This window comes from Corvus cornix, chromosome 2, assembly GCF_000738735.6.
Source record: "Corvus cornix cornix isolate S_Up_H32 chromosome 2, ASM73873v5, whole genome shotgun sequence".
NCBI lineage: Eukaryota > Metazoa > Chordata > Aves > Passeriformes > Corvidae > Corvus > Corvus cornix.
The window spans coordinates 13,160,726-13,184,346 of record NC_046333.1 but is presented as its reverse complement, the minus strand read 5'-3'; the positions used below and the strand labels follow the sequence as shown (position 1 = coordinate 13,184,346).

Genomic DNA, 23,621 nt, shown 5'->3' with positions numbered 1-23,621 from the left:
TTAAAGGTCATGAAATTTCCAAGTGCTTGCTAAGGATATAAGTATTCCAAATTACATATTCTAAGCAAGTAGTTTAAGAGCTACTGTAAGTTCCATCTTGTATTTTTAGCCTTTATTATATAGACTACCTTCACACTCTTGCCCCTTCAAAAAAATCCATCATTTTTACCAGCATCACAACAAGAAGCATGCTATTTTCTTTTCTGAATATCTACTATTCAACATGTACATTTCAAGTGGAACAAATAACACACCTGGCCCATTGTCACAATATTTAATCATACATCAGAAAAGCAAAACATTACATCTTCCAGTCAAGTTCTTAGCTTCAAATGAAGGAGTAGAAGAAAATGTTATCTTTAATTTCATTCAGTTGAAAATAGAAGTAATTAAAACAAGTGTTTTGCATGCTAAAAACATTAGTGTTCAGTCCTTTGCAAAGACTGGAAATCACAGACTGACACTCAAAACAGCAGAGACTTCCTCTTAAGACATGAAAAGTTCTAAAAACAGATCACTTTTCATATGCACTTTACAACAAAGTAAAAAATATTCCCTAACTCCTAAGGTGTTAAATGGGAGCAAAATATGATTTACAGAAGTGTATTTATGATTAAGCACCAAACACAAACATTGCCATATATCCATCTAGGCTGGGGTGAAATGGGAGAGAAGTAATTTTGCTGAAGTCATTTATTTTGGTTTGTAATCAGGAAAAACTCCAGAGGATGCCCATGAGCTGTGGAAGTTTACCAGGACAGCCACACCAGCAGTCATTGTGTTATGCATGCCAGACCATCTTCATCTATTCTTAACACTGTTAATTATGGATATTGCTTTCAAACACGACTGTTTTCTCAGATCTGAAAACTTAAGTTTTATGATGGGCGTAAAGAATTAGCTCTCTTAACAGATTATGAGCAGTCACTGTATGGTTTATGCAGCTTTAATACCCATTACAAATGAACTGAACTGATGGGTTCCATCAGGGATGGTCTGATTTTTTCACCCAGGGAACCAGATGATTTCCTCTGGTGGTGGGAGCTGAACCAATGGAATAAACCCCTGTTTGGGTACATGTAATCACATGCCCTGAATCCTTGCCAACATCCCTCTGCTGGTCTGGTTTATGATGGCAGAGGCAGCAGCACAATTATAGAAGGGAAAAGTGAAACATCTGCCCCGGGCCTGCAACTCCACCCCAGAGGGGCCCAGGAGTATGGAGAGCTGCAGGATGCATGCAGCCTGTGAATACAGCGCTATGCCATGGAGTGTAGGAGGCCACAGAACTAAAAGCATATGAGCATATTACAAAGCAGGGCTCTGGCAAGAGACAGCCCAGCCCAGCTCTCACATGCAGGGCTCTGGACCTGGAAAGGACCCTGGACCAGGTACACAAACACAAGCAGCATTACTGGAGGAACAGCTCGAGTCCCAGCTTCCCTCCGCTCGGTTCACAGGCCACTCAGGCCTTAGCCCATACACATGTGGGAGGGGAAGGGGCAGCAATGGCCAGACCCAGGGGACTCAAAGGACAATGTACATTAGGAAAAAGCTGTATAGGTACCAGAGATATGCGCCACAGAAGAGCTGGAAGAAAGGAAACAAGCTTTTGAGGCAGAGGTCAGGTGGCACAAAGGTGATAAATGAAAAATCCAACACAGAACGGGCCTTGCCTGCTCTGGCAGCCACTTCAGGTTTTTATTTAGATCAATGGCACTCTGCTCCCAGGAATTTGTAGTGCAAATGACTACTTTCGACAATATTCGACAGAAGTTTTAAGAACAACTTTCACAGAAGTTGTAGTAGTAAGAGCAACTGCCACACTAAAATGGAATTGGTGATTCTGCAAAGGCAGAAGTCTATGAAATGTTTATTTTCCTTCTTGGCAGCAGACAGCAAGCAATACAGATACATAAAGTCACAGAGCAACAGCAACACAGGTTGAAGCAGGGATGTCACAGAGTATCTTGGATGAAAGGGTATGATGATATTTGGAAAGGAATCTGGATAAAAAGATAAAGTGTTAGAAACACAAGTTCCACTAATTCAGGTGATGACAAGTTTCTTTTCTCAAAAGAAACAGAGAAACCTACAAAACACATGCACAAGAAAGTTGTGTTGATTTATATTAACTCCATCTTGTTCCCATCTTAAGGCTCAAGCTAGCAGTGGATGCTCAACATGTATTGTACAGTGTATTACTACAGTCCAAAAGAACATCTCTAAAATTTCAGGTACAATAATAAATACCAGATTCATTAAAAGAAGATTCCATCATTCAAAAGAAGTGCTCTGCTGTGTCAGACCAAGAGTCTTGCAAGGCCAATTACCTACAGAATTCACTGTGAACTAAATGAGCCTGTCCTGAACATTTTTTGAAAAGTTAGCTTCCAGCAGCTTTAACTTCAAACAAATGGTATAGCTAATATATCAGCTTAGACAGGAATAGGTTCAGTTAGTTAGGAGGTGTTAGTTATATTTAGTAGAGAAGCCTCTCTCGGTTAGTCTGTACTAATCACACTGTCATGAAATAGCACCTGAGTAATTTCCAAATTATTTCTGTTTAAGAATTTCATAGATGAATTTTCTCACAATTCAAGATCTTGTCGGCTTCCTGTTGTGTTGAAACAAAAATGCTTAAGTTGATATTCAGCTTGCCTTGTAGGAGGAGTGCTTGGGCTAGAGGGAGGGGGAAGAAAGTGTTATACTCAGAACTCTATATTAGGAGTGCAGTCAGACAAGACAAGCTTAAGCGATTTAAGATTTTTCTGCTGTTCAAGGGGGCTAATCCTGCTCCCTTTTGCTCAGTAACAGGCCTCCATCTCTCTTGCATTGCTCTGGCATTCATCTAATGCTTTGCTGAATTGACTCATTGTGCCAATCTGGAGAAACATTAGTCAAGATGGTTTTCTCTCACATTAGCAGCTGAGCTAGGTGAGCACCAAATTCAGCACGTGAAAGGCAGTAGAGCACAGCCTGCTCCTTTTTGGTGTCAGTAAACTCTTAGATCAGTTTAGCCATGTTGTTCAGCTGAGCCACATGCCACTACTTGCATTTCTTTACTTTTATGTACCAAAAAAAGTTTGTCAATTTTAATGTATAATGTATTGCACAAGCTTATAGCTTCTAAATAGTCGGTGTGCTCAAGACTTTAGTCAGAAGCCTTTTTAAAAATCCAGTTAAATACATTGTTAAAGTAACATTTGAAAGAAGAATTTGTGGCTCTGGTTCCCTACCTTTTCCAGTATAGTAAGAAAGCCATTTTTATATGCAACCAGTTGACTACAGTGCTGGTTATCAACTCCACATATTGTTGCATGCTACACAAACTTCCTGCCTAGAAGTAGTTCAACTGTCCCATCTACATAAATTTAATTTTTTTTAAAGCTTTGTAATAAACTGAACCTTGCACACACGAGTACTATGAGGAAGGCATAGAATAGAGGAGTTTTTAAGCATATACATGTATTAGTAATTTTATTAAAATTTTTAGGTTATATTATTTCCATGCATATTCTTGCACATCTGACAGATATATCTTATGGATACCCATTTTTCAAAGACCTTGTTTAATCTCTGAATTACTGAACTCAATGCCAAAAGACATCTAATAGTTGCTTGCAGCAGTCTTTAAAACTGCCTCTTAAAAGCTGTATTGATCACTGAAATTCCAGCAAAGAACAGCAACAAGCCTACTGTTACATGCAAAGGCCATCCTCAGAATCCCCCCAGGAAGCCCTACATTTGATGATAGCAGGAAAAAAACAGCTAAATGAAGTAGCTCTCTCTTACGTAATTCATTAAAAGATATGCAGATCACAAAGTGGCTAGAAGAAATTTAATATGAATTTTTAGATGTATATTTTGAGAAGCAGAACTGAATTAACATCTCTGAAACCACGCAAAAGACTCCTCAATAAAAAATGGGGAAAAAAATCCAGATCCAACCATTAGAGACGATAACTGAATTTTTACTTTAAAGTTTCCAAACAGTTGAGTAACAAATAATGTCAACTTGTTACAGTCTCAAAAGCTAATGCCTCCGAAGCCAGTGACAGCCTTGATCTCAACATCCTTGGGAAGTCTGCAGTCAGCCTCAAGCTAAATACAAACCCTTACTTTTAGGGGCATGAGATGTCTGCTGAAAAAGGTTTTCACACACATTTCCACTCCTACCCACCAGTGAAATACATACAATAACTAAGACAAGTCTTCAGCATCACTATTCTTCACCATGAATTAGGGCATCTCCATTAAGTAAAAATAAATTGTTAGAGTAAAAATGGATAAAGCAGTATCAGTCCTGGTTACAAAGGAACCATGATTCAACAACCAGAAACAAATAAATACTTCCTGGCTTCAGAAATGCCATCCAAGAGAGACATCGTATCAGTTACTTTGCTGTCAAATATTTCATTCAGGAATGAAAAATACAAATAAAATATTAAAATTAGGTTTTCAATGCCTTACAAATTTTTTTCTGACCAACTGCATGTTCAACCTCAATCTGCCAAATTACCTCACTCCTCAGTTTACCTACACTAGTCTGGTCACCTGAGTAATCACTTAAAAAAAAACCCCAGTCATTAGGCAACTCCAGAGTTACCCTAAATAGTGGTAGAAGTGTGGAAACTGATGGAACTACACACAAGTCTGTAGTAGATCTCAAAATTTCTGTTTATTCATAATAAGAAGATCCTTTAGAAGTTAAACAAAAATTTTAAATAGAAGTCCCAAGCCCTTTGGCTTTGTTTAGAAGTCAAAAACAGTATTCAGAAATAAAATAACTTTCCCTCAAACTGCAAAAAATAATTTTCTTCATTTCATTCAAGTCAAACATCAAAAATGTTGAGTGAAGGTACTGATCTGAAAAACAGAAGCCCCAGACCTCAGTCTTTTTGGCAGATAAACAAGAATTGTTCTGAGTTCCATGCAAAACAAGATAGCTTCTCTGGCTTTGGCAAATCTTTGCCCAAGGCCTGGTTCTTAAGTTTACTGACAGTACAGAAGCTAAAGACAGTCAGCATCAGGGGGTGAAAACAGCAAAAGGCATGGGCCTGGACAATTATTCTAACTCTTCCCCTATCCCATTGATAAGAAGGGTTGCTGAAACAGAAAAGATCACTACTCTGAGGTTACAGGGAATTAACTGATTTTTTCTACACATGAAAGCCACAAATACACAGCTACAATGAGAAAAGCTGATAGACCATTGTCATCAGATAAGAAGTTACCTTAAAAAAACCAAACATAAAAGAAGACTATGATAGTCCACGGATTTTCAAAGTAAAGAAAACTGCAATACCCCCACATTATGTTAAAGCAAGAAACAATCAAGCACTCACTTTTTTATTTCTCGGAGGAGCATCCGAATAAGGATGGCCTGCAGTGGCTCAATCATTAATTTTCTCCACATATCAAGAGCTAGCTGTCAGAACACAACACAAGTTCATATCAATAAAAAGTACATTTAAAAAACCCTGAAAACCACCACACCAAACCCAGAACAATACCAAAGATGACACAATTCCCCATTCAGGATTTTAAAAATTCAGCTGTTACACAACCTCTTCTTTCTCTAGTCAGGCAGTACCTGAATGCAGGCTTTCCAGCCTACATTCTTCCTACACATCTAATAGAACTCATTCCTTGGTTCCACTCCATCAAGTATTCTCAAATGCATACAAGGACCCCAAGCAAGCTGGTTACAAGGGCAGATTTTGACAGTAAACATAAACAAAACATCTGCACAGTAATAGGTAAGTAACATACCTTCCTACCCTAATGTCTGAATGTGCACAAACACCAGTATTTCTAACAATGATTGCAAAATAAGCCTCACCTGACAAAAGAGAATTTCTCTTGGCCAATTTGTCAGAGGTCAGAGCCAAAGACACAGAATCCTTTCATCCAGCACACAAAGAACATCTCCAAACAAAGATTTTTACAGCTTAAGCAAGGTCATTGGCAAGCTAAGATCTGGCTTCAAATGGAATTCAGATCCGTTCACATTAGGGATAGGCCACCCTATACCTAATATTTCATTAGAAGAATCAGTCAAGTGGACTCAAATATGTCAAATTCTTATGGGTGAAGTAGTTGCTCCCAACATACACCATTTTTAAAAACACAATTGCATTAGTTCAAATGAGCTTTTACACTTGAGTCAAAGTCAGATTTAAAGCCCAAAAGGGATAACATGATCCCTTATATATAGGGAATAATCACACATGAAACCCCCAAAAACATCTGCCAGGAAGTAGTAGACTGGGAGAAAATGAAACTGCAAAGTTCAGTAAGGACAGAGGGAATATTGCTTCTAAGAAAACTTTGACACAACTAACAGGTCATTAGCTTTAAAAATTGAACTATCCATCAGGTATGTCTTAATTGAAAGCAGGCACATAGCTATCAGCTACAAATCTGACCCACTCCATGAAATAAATCTTCCTTTTAAAGAGCTGACAAATGAACTTGCTCTGGCTGTCCCAGCTATTCAGCACCCATGCTGCAATACAGGGTTCAGAAGGTAAACCTGGCACAACTGTTAAAGGAGAGGTAAAGGTTTGCTTATAAATCCAAAGATAGATCATGTTTTGAAACCAAAGTTGTCTTAGGAGTGATTTTCACTGTCCTGACTTGTCGAGAGTAGCTGGAGAACAGTTAAGTTTCTGTAAGACAACAGGAATGCATCCAGTAAAGAATGAAAGAAGCCAGCTTAAAGAAGCCAGCTCTGGAGAGAGAGAAGAAAGGGAGAGAAAAAAAAAATGGAAAAGAACTGACACCTTTTGTGATTATGAGGTGAAGAGAAACAAGCTCAGGTAGATCTCTTCTGCAGTGTGGTCTCTAGCATGGTCCTTCTCACATATGAGCTACCAGTGGGAAGCAGATTCAAGTCGCCCATTGGAATTTTCTTGTCAAATAAACTATAGACAGATCAATCCAGCAACTTGATGTATTAGTTCAAGACAGTTTCTCCCTCTTGCGGATAAGGACTGATCTTACTTCTCCAACTAGACTGGCAATAGTGAACGTGGCAGTTTTCTCAATTTCCCAGAATCTATTTCTGGGGGAAAGAAACCCAAAAGACACATCTTAAACACCTCCTAGCTCAGGGCTCCATAGAGCCATTGAAAACACAGGAGTTTGAAATCAGTGATAGGACCTCAACTCAGAAAAGCGGTCTCCTTCACCATGCATGCATAACGTACAGAGTATCTCCTGCACACACTGGCAGACTATTTTCATTAACTGATCTCATCTCATCTCTATGCTTCCCAGTACAACAATTACTGAATGTCTGGAGCACTTGTGGGGATGAAGAACTGTTTGAAACTGTGCCCACACATCTCTCACACCCATGTCCACTCTCTGTTACACACCTCGGAAGAATTAAGCAAGACTGTACTTGTTTAAGATTACTGAAAAGCTCTCAAAGTTTCATTACCACAGAAGAGTGATGTTGAGACAGACTTCAGTACAAAGAGTGCAGTTCGGCTTCTAAAAACACTGGGCAATATTTCTGTAACTTCGTGTTGAGACTGAAGAGAACTATATTTAAAATAAACATGTTTGGCCTTGGGTAGGTAAAGGCCAGATCATCTCAGTCATCTAAAAAGGCATAAATGGTAATTCCTTCCATTCTAAAGTGATGAGCAACTGAAGTATTTTGACTTCTGCCGAAGCCCCTTGTACAATTCAAAGAATAAAACATAGAATCCTACAGGAACCATAAGGAAAGAGAAAATGCTTTCAAAACAAAGACTTGATAAACTTGCTGAGTGCCTTGTATGTCAAGAAACGGAGCAATGAATTCACCAAAAACAGTCCTGCAAATTAATACATGAGTGTAGGACTCAAGTCTTCATTAATTTTCAGGACAAAGGAGTGACTGCCATAAACCTAATCCTACACCAGCCATGAACAGATATTAACTTTACTGCCTTGAGGTTCTCAAAAAAAGCCTTTACACTTTGTCACATCAAGAAATAGAAGCCTAAAAAGTAATGTTTCAAAGGCTTCCAAAAACAAAAGGACACTGCTTCTTCAACATGTTTTCTAGATAGCAGCATCACTTAAGAATCTAAAGTTTGTTTGCAAAGAGGTCCTTTATCACATTTTAAACTCAAGTTCTCCAATGGTTTTCATATTCGCTTTTTTCCCCTGCCAGGTCACTCTGTTTTTCTACACCAAAACTGTAATCTCATTTTACAAAGGGGACAGTGCTTACATCTTCCACAACATTTCTGTGACATAAAAAAGGGTGAAAATTTCAAAGGACAAACCTGAACTTGTAGCACTTCTGAATACAGTTTATATCTGATTCCACTTTCAGAGATACCTACCTCTCCAATTTCCATCAAAGGTTCATTCATATCCACCCCTCCATAACCATACTGAAGATCAGCTTCAGTCAGTTTGTTCTTCTTAATAAACTGTGTGTTGAGGTACCTGTAGAAATAAAGATATTCTAATCAAAACAGGCAAAAAGTTTGGGCTTTTTAAATTAAAATCAGAATTGTGGAATGTCTTCCACATCACAAAATAGAATCTCCTTTAACCAATGCCATTGCTATTTGTAGAAAAATGTTACAATACAAATGACTTCAATTTAAAAGAACTTATACCACATTAAAACAGTAGTGTTAGTAATTGAGAGATAAAACAGGAGCCTGACATACACTGTCAGCATTTTCTTGGTGAGCAATATACTTGTGTAAGAATCCAACCCTTCAACATGCACTGCTATGTTACTCATACATACATATATGTGCAAAATAACTGCTAAATTCACAGATTAGTATTAGAATGATAGTAGCTTATTTTAATGATAGAAAACACTCCTACTATCAGATATTTTTAAGTTAAAAGTATTTTCTTCAACCTGTACCATTTATTCTTCTGTGTTTCTCTCAGACACACACAGAAGTACTGCTAATTTTAACAGCACGAACTTTTGTTATCTAGGATCCCTTAGTCAGGTCATGGTTACTAGCTAACAGCCAGATTACAGATTTTAAAGAGCAGATTTTGCAGAAATTATTTTAATTAACAGTTATAAAGAAAAAATGCTATAAATGCTGTTTTTAAATTCAGTATTTACTAGTGTATGCATAGTTTTTTTTAAAGAACACAAAATGGATTCTGTACAAGACCCGCTAAAACATCCTTCTCGATTCCCAGTATTTCCATAAAACAAATATTACAACATTTTTTAAGTGAACCATTCTCCTTTTCTTTCCCAGATAACCAGGGAAAAAAATTCTAATATATTTCATAACTCCACTTATAATATTTCTTATATTAGAAATGCTTAAATGAGGCTAACTGAGAATGTTTTCTTAATTTCTGACCTAACCAGAAGTTTTGATATTCCCAGTTTCAGACACTGAAAAGAGCCAAATTACTGAGGCACTTTAAGAGATTCAGGCTTCAGAGGCTGCACCAGACTAGAGATGTCTGAACACTCTCGGCATGAAGGCAAAAGCCATGCAAAGGAGCAAAGGAGAAACACACTGTGAAATCCTGTGAACTTGAAAGAATTTAGGACACCAGAGAGTCCAAAGAAGGAAGACTTGTCATAGTGCAGTGATGACAAACTGGAGTACAGTGGCCTGAGCTACTTTCAGACTCCAAGAGAGTACTGTGAACCCCAGTGCTATCATCAATACCAACCATGAACTGCAAATGCAGATCTCTCGAGAAGGCTACAGGCCCTCCACGTCATATAAACCTGTGAGGACATCAGGAACAGCTGGAACACCAGCAGTAAGCAGGCATGTTCCTTGGTGGCACATGGGGGAAGCAGCCAATCTGCTTTTTCTCATTAAACTTGCTGGAAAGGAAAGCTCCACACTCCCCTCACTCACCCCCTCTCTTCCATCAATACATACAGAAAGAGAACTAAGAGTAGCACGTAAAACTAAAAATTGCTATACCTTGATATGCTGGTATTATTACAAATATTTTAAAGACAAAATGGAACAAAGCAAAAGCTGCACCATATGTGTTTAGTTTTCAGGATTTTATTATGAATAATTGTAATACTTCTTTCTTTTTCTTCTTCTTTAAATGACTTAATTTCAATTTGCTGGATAAGAAAACCCTCCAATCATTTGAAATAAAAGTATGCAGGCCAGATTTTTTAAAAGTACCTATGACACCAGTTACAGCACCAAGACACTGGTAAGGCCTAATGTCCAGCATTGTTTTTATCTATTATTTTTATCATCAGAACTAACAAAAACAACAATTGAAAAAGTTTCTTTCAGTGATCCTTATTCCATCAGTTTTATCACCTTGGTTTAGTCATGCACATATGGGGTTTTACTTTTCAAATGGAATCCAGGTTTGTTTTCCTACCAAAATGCACTGAAGAGAGTGGGTGAAAAAAAACCAAATCAAAATCAACACTGAAGAAAGAAAAGATTTAACTCATTTGCCAATTAAGTGATTAATCTTGCGTTTTACGAATTTTGCTCAAAAGTGTCTCACATTTTAGTACTGTTTCAAATACTGCCTATCAGATTAGAAGCAGAGATGCAAGCCTAATTAAATTTTAAGGGAATCTATTTTAAAATAACTTTCAAATTACTAGCTGTAGACATTAATTTAATTGCTGGAAGAATTATACAAACTAGAACCTGGGATACAAGAGAGTCAACTAAATTATGGTACTTTTCTGAGAGCAGGCATGCAAGTAAGAAAAGAACTCCAACTGCTTTATAAAAAGCAGAATATCTTCCTATGGTATTCACAAGTATTTTCATCCAAAATATTCTCTCAAAAAATGAAAGAGTGACATAATGACATTCAGTTAATGAAGGGCTTCCAGTGCATGAAAGTCATTACGATTCTACTACTCAAGCACTGAATTATTTCTTGTCCTCATGTGGGGTCTTCTAGTTCCCATTACAATGTATGTTTTATTATTGAAGAGAAAGATCATTCTTTCACAAAGTTATACCTTTAGAGACTTCTAAGAGATATGACAAAATTCAGAATTTCAGCACAAACAATGAAGTTACAACTTTGAGGTGAAAATACTTCTAAAAGAACACCCTTAACAAGTACATTTTCGGGACCAAAACACAATATACAAAGCAGGAAAAAGAGTTAGGATGGGCGAGTTGGTGTGAAATATGAGCTTATGTAAATGTACAGGTTGGTTTATGTACATAATATCTGTTTGGGAAAAAAATGCCCTCACTTGTTTAAAAATAAAACAAAAAATTAAGTTCCACCATGGGAGAAGCATTTTAATTTGTTTGTTTATGACCAGAGGCACACAAGCTCTCAGAAAAACCATCACATGAAGCACAATCAGTGAGATGTATACACATTACATACTTGTCGTGTTTTTTCCTCTATCTACTCTCCAGTTAAGTCAGACACTTTGTGGAACTAAAGTTTGCAAGCTCAGGATAGACTCCATCACATCTGTTCCCAGTGTGATAGTGAAAATTTAATAGAGTCTACAAGATCACACATACATCTCCTAACTTACTAGTAAAGGTCCTGAAATCCTTTGTAATCTGCACATCATACCATCAATTAAGTAAAATGGAAAGTGCCTCTTAAATTATATTTACCTACTGGGTATCACATGCATAATAGATATCAGAATGTTCAACCTACAGTCCCAGCGGGATTAAAATCCAAATCCTAGTAAATCCAAAGCCATATCAACACAGTTATAATTTTAGCAACTCAGAAATGGGTAAGTTTTCTATGCTCAAGCTACCATTATTAGCAATGAAATACATTCACAACTCAGGAAAGAGCAGACTTATAAAAATAAAAGGGTTTAGTTGTGTTATTTATAGATTTGGCTGTAATCTACTGGAAAAAAAGAGAAGAAAGTAAAATGGATTGCTTGTATACAAACTGTTAGTTTCTTAAGTTCTCAGAAAAGGAGTAAGGAGAAGTTTTCACTCCCTCTCCAATCCCTGCAGCTCAAACATTCACCTGAAAATAAAGAGCACATCACCTTGTCTGAAAGGCCCCACTAGAAGGGAGAACTGTGGTTTTGCCAAGGTATGTGGCAAAGCTTTGAATCAAACAATGCTGGTTCAACCGCACACTGCAGTCCAGTGCCATCCTTGTAGAACTCCTAGAATTATGAGCTTATACGCTGCAGGGCTGATGAGCACCAACACATTCAGCACTGCAACATCAAGTAGAATACAATAGTAATGAAAGAACTTTAGGAACCATCTTGGATACTTACCTGTTGAGGCATTATTCCTTCTTTCTCATGTTCTGCTACCATAAGTATATTCTCTCCAAAATTGACCTGAGGCATATTCATCTATTGCTCTTTAATCAACACTCTTCAACTTAAGCTGCAGATAATTTTAATAATTTCAAAAGTTTAACAACTCTTTTACAAAGCTTACCTGTATAAACAGTCCATATAGTCTGCCCCTTTGCTATACTCTTCCCAGTATCTGTGATACATAACCAGTACTTGTTCTTCAGCTTCCAGAACTCTCTGTGAAGGCACACCCCCCCCCACTAGAATTAGTATGGAAATAGCACACATACTTAGAAAGTTATCATGGGATTATAATTTTGGAATAGTATTTGCATATTCAGAATTGTGGCAATGACCAAAAAGCTAACACATCTTAATACTACCAAGATTTGGTAAGCCAGCTACAACATCTGGACTTGCTTGATTTTGCATTTAAAAATAGCAATCTCTCTACTGTATTATTTTCTATTGATCTTTTCAGAAGTACCTACTTGAATAAGCCTGGTTCATATTCTCACATCATACTGGTGGGATAACTCACAGAACCATTCTCTCACTGACACAGATCAGTTTTATATTCACACAGCCACTTGCACTGCACACTGGAGGAATTGACCAACGATAACCATTTAAAACCACTATGCCTTACTGGATGGACAAGTCCTTATACTTACCAAGAATCACAGAATAAAACAATTTTAACAAAGCACAGATACATATAAATGTAAAACGCATATAAGTTTTTCAAATCTAGGCCCAAATATTTTGAAATTTAAGCAAATCATCATCTAAAAAGCTACTGAATGTCTCAAAACAGATTCATACTTCAGAGAATTTACACTAATTCAACAATGTAAATTCAACAATTTACGCTAATTAGTATGATTTGTGAGGGGGGATGAGATCCTAGGAATTCAACTTTAATTCTCTCTAGAGTTTGTATTTTAAAATCTGGCTCAAGCAGCAAAGAAGCCTATGCAAAAAATCAAAAAAAAAGGTAAAAAAAATCATGAAAGAGGAAAACTGGTAGACAAAAAAGATTTGAGAATGCTTTCCACTGCAGTATGCATTTTGCAAAGATTTTGCAACGTTATTTCAGAGGCGAGTGGTGGATAGCCTATTTCAAAAACGGATGTATGCTTTCAGCTACTTCCGACAGCTTCTACTGTGCTGGCACCTGCCTGATTATCCTAAGTGAGCTCATTCAGCTCACTAAATAAATGAGGAAGAACTTATTTGGCAGAGTTCTCTGCTAGTTTAGTGAACTGATTTAGTATATCAGAGTGTCAGAACCATCCTCTCTGTAACCTGTGGAACTGCCCATTAAGACACCCAGCCTATCCTGTCAAATACTCAGGTACCTAAGCAGGAAGCCATTTAGCAGCACTATCCAGAATTTGCAATGCTTTATCCCCTGTAAAGACACTAAAGACAGGTAAGCATCTTACTTAAATCTACCTCTCTTTTTACTGATACAGAAGGAGGCACCGTTCATCTATCTGATCTATTAAACACGAGGAATCATGATTCTGATTAAATTTGCTGTCTTAGCTGAGGAAACAGAAGTTAACTCACAGCTATATAGATATACCAATATTGTTATTTGTCATAATAAATAATTAGCCATTATTCCCTCTCCTCATAATAAATAATTAGCCATTATTCCCTCTCCTCCCAAGCATTTATGTTATTTCCCACATATTTCAGAAGGTTTTCTTTTGGTTTTTTTTTTAACAGAGTGTATACAATCAGTTTCCAAGACTCTGGAGTAGATATTTTTCTGCTGAAACAGAAGGCTAATGACAAACTACAGTACATTTTCAAAGTGAAGATGTTCCTCAAACTAGTTTGACTATAAGCATTCAACAGAAAAAAAAGAACCTGCTTTTCAAGCCAATGAATATATTGCATAAACCGTAACTGTTTGCTTAGAAAGAAAATTATTTATTTTGTGTTGCATACCGACATATCTGTATCTGCCTACATTGTTGTTACATATTTCATATATGCAAGTACTGTGTCTCTGTAACTCTGCCATCTGTGATTTAGTCTCATAAAAACCTACAAACAGTCAAAAGAAGGACAAAGAACACCTACACGGACATCAGTAACTGTACAGGTTACCTTGTGCAAATGGCGTACATGATTCTCCAAAAAAATTTTAGTCTCAGTATAAAGTCTCTCTCCAAGAGGTTCAGGATAGGCCACACACAAAGCATAAATGTCTCTGGGCTCAAAGTCAAGGTTTGTATTAAAGTGTGAAAACATATCAACAAAATTTATGGTTTACAGAACCCTTTCTTCCCCACACAAGAAGTTTAGGTTTTGGGGTCTTTTTTACATTCAAGTAAAAAAGACAAAATGGAACATTTTCTGAAGTTAGTGTAAGTACTGGCTTGTACAGAATCCAAGTTTACAGCATCAATATTAAATTTTAAATAGTGGATGCTGCGGGAATGTTAGAGCTAAGATCTTGAAACTTCTGATAGCCCCATACTGATGTGGCTTCTACCCTTTATTTGCCATTTATAAACAATATTCAATAATCTCAAAGTGGAAAAACAGCTTTTATGCACCATTCTTCTGTATCTGCAGCCAACATGAACTAAACTCTTCTCATATAATGGAAAGAAGCACTAATTAGGTTAAGAACATGATTAGCCAAGTACAGAGCAGAGCAAACACACGGTGAAGCCAGCTTCAAGTTTTCCTTCCTGGAGTCCAAAACAACTTACTATCCCTGCATTTTGCCCTCAACTGCACAGGTAAAACAATTCAGAGAACACTGAAAATTAAATAATCACAATGGCGGTGTGGATAAAAAAAGTTTGTATTCTTTTAGCCATTGTTGTAATTTCAGTAATCCTGCTTAGATCACAGCCACACAAAACAGTTGTACTTGCTATCTTACATGGGCAGCAGCAAACTGCTAAACCACCCTTAAGGTGATTTTGTCCCTAAACTACCTTGCAGAGCTACATCTTTGGTTTATATCAAGTTTTAAGAGTAATTTGAGGAAGAGAAGCTATGACTAAGAACTTTGCTTTCAGAAAAGTCAAGCAAGGATTAGGTCAAGCTTCACATGAACAACCTCATGTTGTTCTGTAGAAATTACTTTAAAACATTATGCTTAACCACTAAGCCTCGGCACTTTTTAAAGCCAGCCATGGCATAAATCAATGATTGTATATCACTTAAATTAAGAGAAGACACAAGATCTGCTTTCCTCTAGTCTACCCTAAAAAAGCACATACCTATGCAAAAGCAGGTAGAAGACACAGACAGTTGAAGAGTCACCTGCTTAATCTACAGAACAGTGTCAAGCTCTCATCACACAGCTTGTCCAAATGCATGCTTCATTTTTTATATGGAATTACTACTCAAAACAAAGAAGATTCTGATGCAGGAGAACTAATTAGGAAAAAACCCTTTATCTGGCAACTGGAATCTCAGATAGCCCAATCAGAATCTAATCTTGAGTACAGTTATTCCATTCATATAGATCATCTTTATTAGAATTCTCCTTAAAACAGCAAGAAGCACCAAATGGAAACACCGAGAAACAAAACAGGCAAAATTCGCTGCCCTGTAACAGTAGCTACCATTGCACTACACCAGCTTGTAAAGTTATGACCAATAAAGTATCAAAACAAATTCACACAGTGAAGAATGAAAGATTCTATTAAAGAGACTGTAAAGAATAATTGGTTTTTACACTTTCCCCTCCCCAACAAATTTTCTCAGTCTAAGGATGGCGAGTAGTCAAATGTATCCTCAGTATAATTCAAACCACAAGCCTCTTCACTATGCAAACATATTTTTGAGAAATTAAACTCAGAATTAGAAATCTTCAGAAGCTACTCACAAGCAAAGGGGACATACCTCTTCTCTTTAGATCTACAACTACACTATCTGTCACCAAAACTATTACAGATCTCTACTACAAGAACAACTTACAACAAATTTAGAGGAAAGAGGCAGTCTTCACCACAGCAGCACAAGAAAACAGCAACGGCAGTTTATTTGATGAAAGCAGCAAACAAGTATTTCTAAATTTATCTTGTAAAGAAGTTTCTTAGTTTTAATAACCCTGCTTAAGACTACAAATGGTATCTCTGCTCCTTCATGAAAATGCACATCTTCCAAACATGCCTTTCCTTTTTCTAGAGAATAAATTTTCTTATAAATGAAGAAAGCTGAATTTAGTATTCTTCCTTGACATACGCCACTGTGTTTAATATCAGCAGATATGCAACCTAAGAGCTTAATCACAGAAGCACTTGAACAGGCACCTCACCTTCCTGTATCAACCAAGTACTATTTGCTGGATAGCAAGTTTCTCTGGAATTCTACAAAAGAAAAGCTTTCATGAGACTGAAATACAAAACTGCTGACTGTAGCAAAACTGCTCTTTCTTGATCAATTTGTACCTGTTTCTTTATTCATTTTATCTTTGAGGCCAGAACCCAAATTTAAGGGTCATATTCAAAATGTTGTGACTCTCTTAACAAAAAAATAAAGTCTGAGGGGAAATGAATCACCAATCATCCTTGGTATTTTACTCCATAAACTTAGAGCACATTTTTCTTGTGCTGCTGTCCCTTAGAAGAACAGGAAGAAGCCTTTACTGTTCAATAATTTATCTTTAATAGTGAAAACCATCTGTCCTTCCAGTTCAGCATGCACTTTTGCAGGGTGAGAAAGGCCAGAGGAAGCTGCAGCCAAACTGCTGCGTAGGGGCCTCCACTCTATATTGAGAACAAGAACATCAAAACCCTTCTGTGATTTAAGTGCTTTGGTAGTTGCTATTTGAGGGGCATCACCCAGCAATGGGAAACTGAAGCACTTCCAAACTAAGAAGGAACAATAACAAAATTACTGTCAGCCAGAAAATACTATATCCAAGGTTATACAAGCTCACAAATATTGTCCTCAGGGTTAAAAAAGCATCTAGTTAAGACTTCTCTAGGAGACCAATGCAAGGTTTAGGGAAATTTCTATTCATCAATCTTCTGTAACAGAACCAAAATTTGTAGAGGATTTGAGGATTCAGTCAGAAAGAATCATGACCGTATGAACTTCACTTACTCTTCTCTTTGGGTCAGTTGTTCTTAAAGATACACGTTTAAGTTTCTGGTTCATCATAGGATCCTTGTAAAACAGTTCATTAGAGAAGTGAGAAGAAACATGGAGAAAAAATGGGGACAAAAACCCAGATGGCCATGCTGCATACTTCTAAAATAATTCTGTTTGAAGTACAGCTACCCCTGGGTACTGTTCATCTTATTTGTAACTTACTGGGTGGAAAACTAAAGACAACAACAGGAAGAGCCTGATGTCCCACCTTTTCAAAAAAGTTCTAGGTAAAAGGCAGTTACCAAAGCACAGGTGAAGTACCTACCACTCTCTAACCAAGCCTTAACTTAAAAACCACTCCCATGCCCAGTGAACAGTTAACAGCAAAGTCTTGAAAGTGATACAACATACTCACAATAACCCCTCCAATACAGACATAACTGTCACTCATTTAGCAGACAATGAAACAAGTTCATACACATTTCTTTCTGCAGAGAATCTTAAAAGGAAATCTGAAGGTCAAAGGTGGCTCTGGATGACTCACAGTTTAAATAAAGTGACATATGGTCTTTCAAGTGATCTTTTCCAGAAGATTTTAACTCTTATACCATTGTGGTTCCCAGCTCATTGCCATTCTAGCATTTCAAGTATGAGATAAAAGGTTTTTTTAAAGATAAGCCACGTTTAACAATAAAATTACCCTAAGTTACAAAGGAAACACTATATTCGAGACAAACAAGTTCTGGGGAACTAGTGGGGCAAAAATTAGTTCTAGAGGTGGAATATGCATAGTACAAGCCTGTCATCCCTAAAATACTATTAGCCTCCATACTCCACTGATCTCAGCTGCCTCAAACAGCTCAAGAGAAAGCTAACACTTCTTAGAATACACCGCTGCAGACTGAAACCACGATTCTTTGCTGTATCTTATCCTTTGTTTCCACATCACTGTGTCAACTATACAGTACAAAGATCAAGTGATACTATAATCAATGAAATAACCTGAGTTTTATTAAAACAGTGCAAATAATTTGCCACCTTTCCATTGTGCTGACTAAACAATAAGAAAAATAGTTAATACAACATTTCATTTAAAGTCCCTGTATATGTTTAGAAACATTACTCCAATTAAATTAAATTTAAGAGAGAATAAAAAGTTAACAAAGAAGAAGACATATTTTTAAATGCCAAATCTTTTTAAAAAATATTATTAACATTTTAGTCTTCTTTCTATATAAAATCTGGAAAAAGTTTTCATTCCAGCTGTATAGAACTACCAGTTCCACCAAGTTATTGAATACCCATTGAGTAGTTTGTGTTAAAAAGCAGTTTGGTTACAGGAAGCAGAAGTACTAAACAACCAGCATTCAAGCTGGAAGTTTCAAGTCACACAAACTCCTTGGGCCATTCAGCCACAGATAATAAGCCAAAAGGCTCATGCCTGTGCCAAATCAGGCACTAATAGTGCCACTTTCCAATGAACATAATTAAGAGATGATAGTAAGTTAGGTCTTAAGAACTACATGCCAAATGATTATTCCAGGACTGCCTCCTGAATCTGCTATTCATAAGCAATCCTTTTCTGATGTTCAATCAACTGGAGTAAATCCCAAAAGAGGATCAACAGCAGACTTGTGTGCAAGGTCTCCACATAAGAAGTTCTAAGTGAAACAGTGTGACAAGAGGAATCAATACAATATCTCATGCAACAATTACTATCTTAATTTAAATCTATTTTAGATGCCCTTGTTTAAATGTTTAGAGTTTTAAGATACAGAATTTAACCACTTGTTAAAGACTGAATTATGTAATCCTCAAAAACTGCTTAGAAAAAATGACTGCAGCACAACTTCTCAGCAAGTAAGTGCCCACCTCATTAATTCAAAATGTTTGGAAATTCTGAAGTTACTCGAACTTGACTTCAGTACAAGTTGGCAAGTCATGCCCCCAGAAATTAATTACAAAATTTTAAAATGAAAGAGTTCTTAAAGATTATTATACCACAAAAAGGCTCCACAAGAACTATGAGCTATGTACATACACACATGCACACACTCAAAACACAGGCATGTGGGAAAGCAATTCTGAGAAATGGTAACATGTTAGAACAAGATGAGACTTCAGAGTCAAGCTCCTGCATGCAGGATAAGCTTGTGTTGAAAAAAACCTATGTACAAAGATCTTCTCAGGTGCTTTTTTCACCCACAAGAATTAACAAATCAATAAATAAGCCTGAATGATTCTTCCCCCTCATAAATAAACCAAACTGTAACGAATTCCTGCAGAACAGGTGCAAAGCCTTGTAAAAGTCTCCAATTATTCACCATAGCTAATGAACACATAGACACAGGGCACAGTATAATTGGTTAGAACAGTTATACTTCTTTTAAAAGAAGTTCACTGAAACTTAAATCTTGTAAAATATTACAAGTCCATTTTACATGTAAAACACAAACCTTTTCACTACAACAATGTATGTACAGCTGTGACTTGAAAAGCAAGACCATATGAATGCAGAAATAGTAGTTATTTTTAAACATAGTTTAACTCTCAGGAATAATGAGGCAATAACAGTGGAGGAAAAGAAAGAAGGCTTTTTAATAAACCCTTGCTGTAGAAATGCCTAGTATGGTAGTTATCAGTGCAGTTAGAAATGCAAAGAAGAGGGAGACATCTTTATGCAGAACAACTTCATCATCCTTCACATCCCAAATTTAAAGATGTGCATTCTCTGTCCCGGGTATTTCCCCTGCTACACACACACATTTAAACATACAAGAAAACCTCATTGTCAGAATAGGGGACACTCAATGGACACTCTTACAATACCTGTAAGAAAAGCTTTAGCATAAGCTAAGTATTACAGCTACCAAAAGTGACTAAAACTGAGAACAGTTTACTTTTTATCAGCACGGTGATTTTCACATAGAGTACTTCCCAAATATGCAGAATTTCCCATCCCTTTCAACTTATTCACAGTCTTAATAACAGGTACAGGCTAACAACAAGCTACTCAAGATCACTGAAATTGTTATGTAACACAGGTTTACTCTGTGTTAAACACATCACACAAACACATTAAGTCAGATTTTTCACTTAAAGGATACGAGAAGCGATCATTCCACGTTGCTCTTTCAACATAATCCAACATAACAACAGCTTTAATTGTTGTTAGAAGTTTGTTCCATGTTTCATCAAAGTCAACTACTCGTGGTTTCAAGGACATTGTGGGGCTTTAGTGTTAATCTGTAGAAGAATTAAACATGTCAGACAACATTGTACAATCATTAAAAAATATACATTTCCTTCGAATTTTTCAATTTAAACTTTGTACACTGTCACACCACTATGATAGAGCAACACAAAGAACATCCACCCCCACCAAAATAAAGCTCACAATCCCTCATTTTTAATGCTATGGAATGGAACATTAATGTTGCATGAGAAGCTTACAACTTAACATTATTAATCTAACACCATCAGGCTTTGTGAAGTTCATTATCTCACCAAGCGGTTCATTAAACCATGTCATATAAAGAAAACAACTTTCCTGTATATTTTGATTTGTTTACATTTATTCAAAGACTGTTTTACCTATATCTAAGAAAATTTGGGTTAAGAACACAATAACTATTACCAGAGTATCTGAAATTCCTACTGTCAGTTTGTAGCCTATGCTCACCTCAGGCTTTCATGAGACATTTTTGGTGTTACATTTGAAAAGCCACAAAACCTGAAAGCTTTGATCAGGATGTGAAAAAGAGAGCACAGGGCAATATGCAGAGCTTGTGCAGCTTACTGCACTATGCAATAGGACAAATAGTGAAATCTTTCATGTAAGACATGACTTGAAAATTCAGAAGCTGTGCTAGTAATTTCATACCAAAAATACCAGAAGAGATTTATTGCAGAAAAAAACACTCAGCATTAAATTATCTGAATAAAACTAGGGAAAAGGTGAGCTGATTTAAAAAAAGAGACAACTATGAAGGCCTCTTCTTTGTTTCAACTAGTCTCTGTTCTAGGCACCTAATCTAGAAAGGACCTGATGTGTGACATTCCATGCACAAAGCAAGTCTAGTTCCTGCTCAGAATCACGGCATTGTAAGACTACAATAAAAAGTGGAAAGAATACTTCTATTTCCATTTCAAATAGATGGACAAGTGACTCTTGTCTTTCCAAATTTTCAAGGTCATAAGGGAAAGCAGAATGCTAGTGAAAGACTTTAAGCACAAGAGGCAGACCTTTGTAAGGGAAAGAATCAAATGTCCTGCTAAAAAACTATTAACCACCCAGCTTACTACCTTAACCACTACTGGCTTTTACAGGATATATTACTTCTCAGTTTATGAAGAAAGCAATCAGACGCAACTTTTAGCATGGATGCATGCAACCTGCCCCCCTGACTAACTAACCAAACTCCTCAACTGCTGTAAATGTTGTCATATTTGTAACATGGTTATTAATTCAGTCCATATATGTTGGCAGAAGCTTACACAGAAAAATCAGCAAGAAGCGACAAAACAAAGATCCATCAAAGAAAATAAGTTGAAAAACACACTGATGTACGTTTCACAGAAACATGTACCTCAGCAGAGGCAGACAACAGCTCGCTTCCAGGAGGGGAAGCGGTAATCTTCAAAAAGCTCTAATACCCTCTTCTGGAAAACACGAGAGCATTTCTAGCTGACCCCAAGAAAAAATAATCATGGTCCACAAAAGACATTAAGAATCATAATAAGTGCTTGTGGTAATGAAGCTGTACTTGTGCTATATTATAGGTCCGCTGTCTTGGAAACACATGCTGTACGTCCAAGGTAAAAGAGCCCTTTCTTCGAAGACAAGCAAAACCAAGGGAAAGAAGGAAGGGTGAAGAAAAAGTCCTCCCCACAGCACATCCCACTGTCATGAATTAGTAACACTGTGATCAGGATGATTAAAACCTAATAATATGTAAAGCATCCATATGGTCATTTAAGTATTCTGGAGTTAAAGAGTTTAACATAACTGTTATTTGGCATTCTCTTTCATGTTTTACAGACATTTTAACAAATATGGTGTAACTTTTACTGTAAGACACTGTGCTTTTTGGGGTATGTTGTGCTCCCGTGTCAGCAAAGCACAAGCTCGCTAACTTCAATTATTAAACGTCTTGTATTGATCACGGTAAGAACTACAGCAGGACAGAATATCTACGCTAATAGGGTTTAGACTATTCAGGGGGTTGGAAGGCCATACCTGTTTGATAAACCCTAAAGTACACAGATGTTATTGAAATATATTTACACAGCAGGATAATGAAAGGATGCCGCTTCTATCGCCTCATTCTTTAAAACATATCGCTGTCATACTGCATAAATTTGTTCACACAAATAAACATAGCATTCTGTCCAGCATCAAAGAACTCCCCAAATTTCCAACCTATTTAACCATCTCGATAAGCAGCATTACAAGCCCGTGGTGGATGCACAGCCACGGGCAGGAGCACCCGCGTGAAACAGGTGACCAGCGCTGCCCGCCCCCGCCCCGTGCCCTGCTCCCCACCTTCTCCCTCCACCAAAACAAAAGCGAAACTGGCTTAGGGCTCAGCCAGCCGATAATGAGCGGCCCCGCCGGAGAGGCCGCACCGCGCCCTCCCCGCGGGGCAAGGGTAGGACCCGGGGCAGCACGCGGCGAGCGGGCGCTGCCGCACGGACACCGCCGGGGCACGGGGGCCCAGGGCGCGGGCAGCGGCGGGGCCGGGGTCGGACGGGAGGCAGGGCCCGATCGCCCCCGCGCACACCCGGCGGGGTCGGGACCGCCACCTCCCCCCGAGCGCGGCGCTCCCTCCTCTCAGCGCGGCGGCCGGGCCGCGCCGGGCCGGGCGAGGGCGTTACCTGGCGGCCCGGGGCCCGAGTCAGCGACCCCCGCCCGGCCTCCCTCGCTCCTGCCCTCGGCCGCGGTCGCTGCCCCGCTCCGTCCTCACAGCGCTGCCATTACCCAAAGCCGCTCGCGCCCCGCCCCTCCGCCGGCGCCGCCACTGCCGGGGCCGGGTCGCGGCCCCGTGGCCCCGCTCGGTGCAGCTGCCGCCGCGCCGCCGCCTCACCCGCGGCGCCGCCGCCCCCGTGCTCTCCCCGCCGGGCTCTCTCCGCCGGCCGCAGGATGGGCTGGAGCCGACGGGTCCCGGCGCTCCGTCACTTTCCGGATCGCACCCACCCCCGCCGGAGCAGCGGGGTTTGGTACAGCCCGCAATGTACGGCGAGCGCGGGCGGCCGCACTTCCCAGCGGCGGGGCGGTCCCCGCGCA

General features: G+C 38.3%; 1 protein-coding gene across 4 annotated transcripts in view; it reads right to left on the bottom strand.

Annotated features, from left to right (window-relative positions):
- CUL2 (cullin 2) overlaps nt 1–23,567 on the bottom strand; it is a 42,385-nt gene extending 18,818 nt beyond the window's left edge. The window contains exons 1-8 of one of the 4 annotated variants that reach the window (XM_039548753.1): nt 23,213–23,337; nt 21,925–21,997; nt 20,443–20,581; nt 14,384–14,486; nt 12,402–12,496; nt 8,349–8,454; nt 5,349–5,431; nt 2,596–2,682 (exon numbers count right to left, since the gene is read on the bottom strand). In XM_039548753.1, the coding sequence (XP_039404687.1) occupies nt 2,596–2,682; nt 5,349–5,431; nt 8,349–8,454; nt 12,402–12,496; nt 14,384–14,486; nt 20,443–20,561 (593 nt within the window). In that variant the 5' untranslated portion in view covers nt 20,562–20,581; nt 21,925–21,997; nt 23,213–23,337. Of the gene's footprint in view, nt 1–2,595; nt 2,683–5,348; nt 5,432–8,348; nt 8,455–12,401; nt 12,497–14,383; nt 14,487–20,442; nt 20,582–21,924; nt 21,998–23,212; nt 23,338–23,421 lie in introns of those variants that run through there. The other 3 variants (XM_039548752.1, XM_039548751.1, XM_039548755.1) reach the window with 3 other exon arrangements.
- Nucleotides 23,568–23,621: the final 54 nt, after the last annotated feature.